Genomic DNA, 3,723 nt, shown 5'->3' on the forward strand with positions numbered 1-3,723 from the left:
TACAGAACTCAAACCTATCTAATAGTGAAAAGGTGTAACCCCACATTGAGGGTAAAAAACTTCCACCAGTATAATAAGTTTGCAGTAAATAATAAATACACACACCACTTCCTACAATCTCCCTTGGCTAAAATTCCATAAACAACCCTATACTGTGCATGCCATAACTAATGATCACCATTTTTTTATGGAGACTAATGATTACCTTTTCTTTTATGGAGACCAATGATCACCTTGAAGAAACAGAAACTGCAGGCTCTTCTGCTATGGTATCCAGCAATGGCTTCTTTGACCTACTCATAGACAACCTGTGCATAAACTCCGGCGCCGAGAAATCTTCGATGTCATCCAAGTTAAGCTTTGGCGCCGCCGCCTCATGCTCCATACTTTTCCCCCAACTCTTAATCCTCTTACACTCATCGCCTTCATTACCAAACTTCATGGATTGACGATGATCAGCCCGCCGCACCCTCACGTTTCTCCCGGAAGCTCGCTTGCTTGCTGACCCAGCTGCGGCGGTGAGGAACAGTGGCCCCATATCAGCTGTTGTGACAGTGGAGTTGAGCCTCTTCATGGGGAACATGACGTAAACGTTGCCGATATCCAACTCTTCGTCGGCACTGAGATGCGAAAATCTTCTTCCCACATGGAGAGACTTGATGTTTACGAGGAAGAAATTTGGGGTGTCGACCATCAGCTCGGCGGCTTTTATGGGGACATTGAATTGTTTGATTTCACCGCTTGGGACGATCACTTTAGTGGCTGCTGCTTTCCCATGCTTGCTCAATATTTGGGTTGCTAGGCTACAAGAAATGTAGTTGCCCATGTTGCCGAGAGAGAGAGAGAGAGAGAGAGAGAGAGAGAGAGGTATACGAGATGAGATGAAACTTTTGGTCTTGGAAGTTTGAGGGAGTTGAAGATTTATACAAGGGAATTGATGAAGACGTCTCTCAACTAAAAATATGAATAAAAGCATTTACTTTTGCATCCAAACCCGAAGTATTATGTTCGATTCTCCTTCCTCGCTATTGTTTGTATAAAAACCTATGAAAAAGGATTGAAGATTCTGAAATAAGCTAATAATAGAGCCAGTTGTGATGTATCTGGGTTTGACATATTGTTGGTGGAGTCCGCGTTGGGCCAAAAGAGAAGAAAAAAGAAAGAAAAAGAAAACAAGAAAATGTATTGGAAGGTACGTTACTGCATTTCAGGTTGGTTTTCTTATAATTTCTTAATTAATTAACAAAATGTTGATGCATATAATATCATCAATGAACAAATATACTCTGTTAGATAACGTGTGGGACCTTTCTTCATTGTCATTGACTTATTCATTTTTAGTTTTTGAAATGGGATTAGGAACTTATCTGAAACAATAATGTTACTTGTAGTTTATAGATCTGTGGCGCTGTTCACACTTTTTTTTTTACCTCCAACACATTTTATGTTGATTTGTGTTATTTGATTTTCTTTAGTTCAATTGATCCGACGACCAAAAATTGAGAATGATGTGTACGAGGTAAAACAGAGTGTCTGTTTAGTACCACCCTTTATAGATATGTGGATGATCTTTGTTATTGTATGTAGGATTGACTTGTATTAAAGAGTACTACTCTATCTACAAATTATTAGTTCTTCTAATACTATTGTGCTAAGTCGTTACATTCAAACACTAAACGTCTCATGTGACAATACATATCAGGGTTTTTTTTTTTGACAAGAAGCGATAGAGTGGTATCGTCACAAGTAAATACAGAGCTCACACCAAATGGGTACATTGCTCCACTGACTAATTAAGAAGTTGATCTGAAGTGAATATGCACAATCAAATAAATTAGAGTAAACCCATACACAACTATCAAAACACAAATCCACAAATGCCACCAACACATGTGTGACAAAAAAAAAAACAGTAGACGCAATTAAAATATCTTTTTGGTTAGGAGTCATAGTAATACAATTAAATCCGTAGTATATTCATAGTATCTTGTTGGGTATATAGGAGTCATAGTATATTCAGAGGTGAATGAAGAAACAATGTCGCATCATTTGGAGGCCAATATTCCTTCCGTGTATCCCTCCCCTATATTTCTACATCTCTCGTCCATGAATTATAGATGTAATTCAATGAAAGATACATATGAATGTGATAGCTTGGGAACCAAATAAACACTTGTGACTTGTATATAATTTACGTGTGAATTAACAGGAAAGCATGTGAGTCACCTTTTGAGATATATGCATGAATGAATAGTGGGGTTTGCGTAATCACCATAGGTGACTCAGTGGTTGAGACGAATTTTAGGTCTGTATTCCACACACACGGTATATATCATGAGTTAAATTCTTAACGCTGATAAATTGCACAATGGTGGTCAGAGGAAGGCTGAAATGTCTATGAGTCTTTTTGATTTCCCAAAAATATGGATTGTCGTAACGAAACCATCAGCTAATTCATTTTTTAAGGAAAAAAAAATAGTAGAGTTTGCGTGACAAGTTAGGTTCAGGTTTTGCATTTTTATTTTTTTGTCGGTGGCGGTAGCGCGCGGTTGAACGAGTCAGCGGTGCCTGCTTGCTGCCTGTTGCTTGCTGCGTCACGGGATCGTTGGTGTCACATTTTCAAGTATCTTTCACACAATTCTCCCACTCACTCTCCCCATTTATTTATTCTATGCCTATTACAATATATTTATACTATATTAACACAATACTATTGTTATTATTTTTTTAGTAAAGTAAAAATATTCTCCCACTCACTCTCCCATTTATTTATTCCATGCCAATTACAATATATTTATACTATATTAATACAATACTATAGTTATTATTTTTTTAGTAAAGTAAAATTGTTAAATATTTAATTAGTAAGGGAAAAAAAATTTGGTAGAGATCGAACCTAGACAGAGTACCTAGGCATAATTATTTAATACTACTGCGATAAAATATTAACTGCAATATTAATTTGGGCCTTATAAAAGTCGAATTCCTTAACATAGCTTTGTGTTTAATCTAATAATATATGGCTCGTTTGGAAATGCTTTAAAATGACTGAAAATGTTTTTGATGCAAATGTTTCTGAATTTCAAAAACATTCGAGGCACTTTCTTCAGGAAACACCAGTTATATGTTTCTTGCAGGAATCACTTCAAGTATTTTTCCAGAATTTAGTTGTATTTTACTAAAGATTGGTTCCAAAAAGACTCATATCAAAATCGTTTCTAATCATTCTAAAAACACTTCCAAACGAGCCGATAAGAGAGTTGCCATGCCACATAGATATAAAAGGTTTTGCTATTGTCTTGGTTTTACCCTCATACCACTAGGTCCCAAACAGTAGCCTCCAATTCCTCTCAATCCCATAATTCAGTGCAACTGTAAATGATAGAACAAGAAAACCGTGCGTTTCAAAATGATATTTTTGTTTTTTTGGTTTTTTGAGTTTGAATTTGCAAACATCGTTAAGGTCGTGTAGATTTTTGGATACAAGTTGTTTGGTTAGTTGAGTGAAACAAATGCTATATGTTGAACCTATTATGTATATATAATCTTTTATGAAAATATGATTTTAACCCTTGAAACTTAAGTTTCTTTACATAAAATCAGACATAGTCTTTTTACTTGAATAAAACCCAATGACTAGGCTCCACATAAGCAAATTCATTAATTATGTTTGACTTTACACATTTTACATTTTCCAGATGCCTAAAATACCCCTAATTACAA

At 35.7% G+C, this 3,723-nt stretch overlaps 1 protein-coding gene across 1 annotated transcript; it reads right to left on the reverse strand.

Annotated features, from left to right (window-relative positions):
* Positions 1-229: 229 nt before the first annotated feature.
* LOC103444153 (uncharacterized) lies at positions 230-826 on the reverse strand. The gene has a single exon (XM_008383070.4). It carries the CDS (start codon positions 824-826, stop codon positions 230-232), a length of 597 nt encoding a protein of 198 aa, XP_008381292.4.
* Between the last annotated feature and the right edge of the window lie 2,897 nt (positions 827-3,723).

This window comes from Malus domestica, chromosome 09, assembly GCF_042453785.1.
Source record: "Malus domestica chromosome 09, GDT2T_hap1".
Classification (NCBI taxonomy): domain Eukaryota; kingdom Viridiplantae; phylum Streptophyta; class Magnoliopsida; order Rosales; family Rosaceae; genus Malus; species Malus domestica.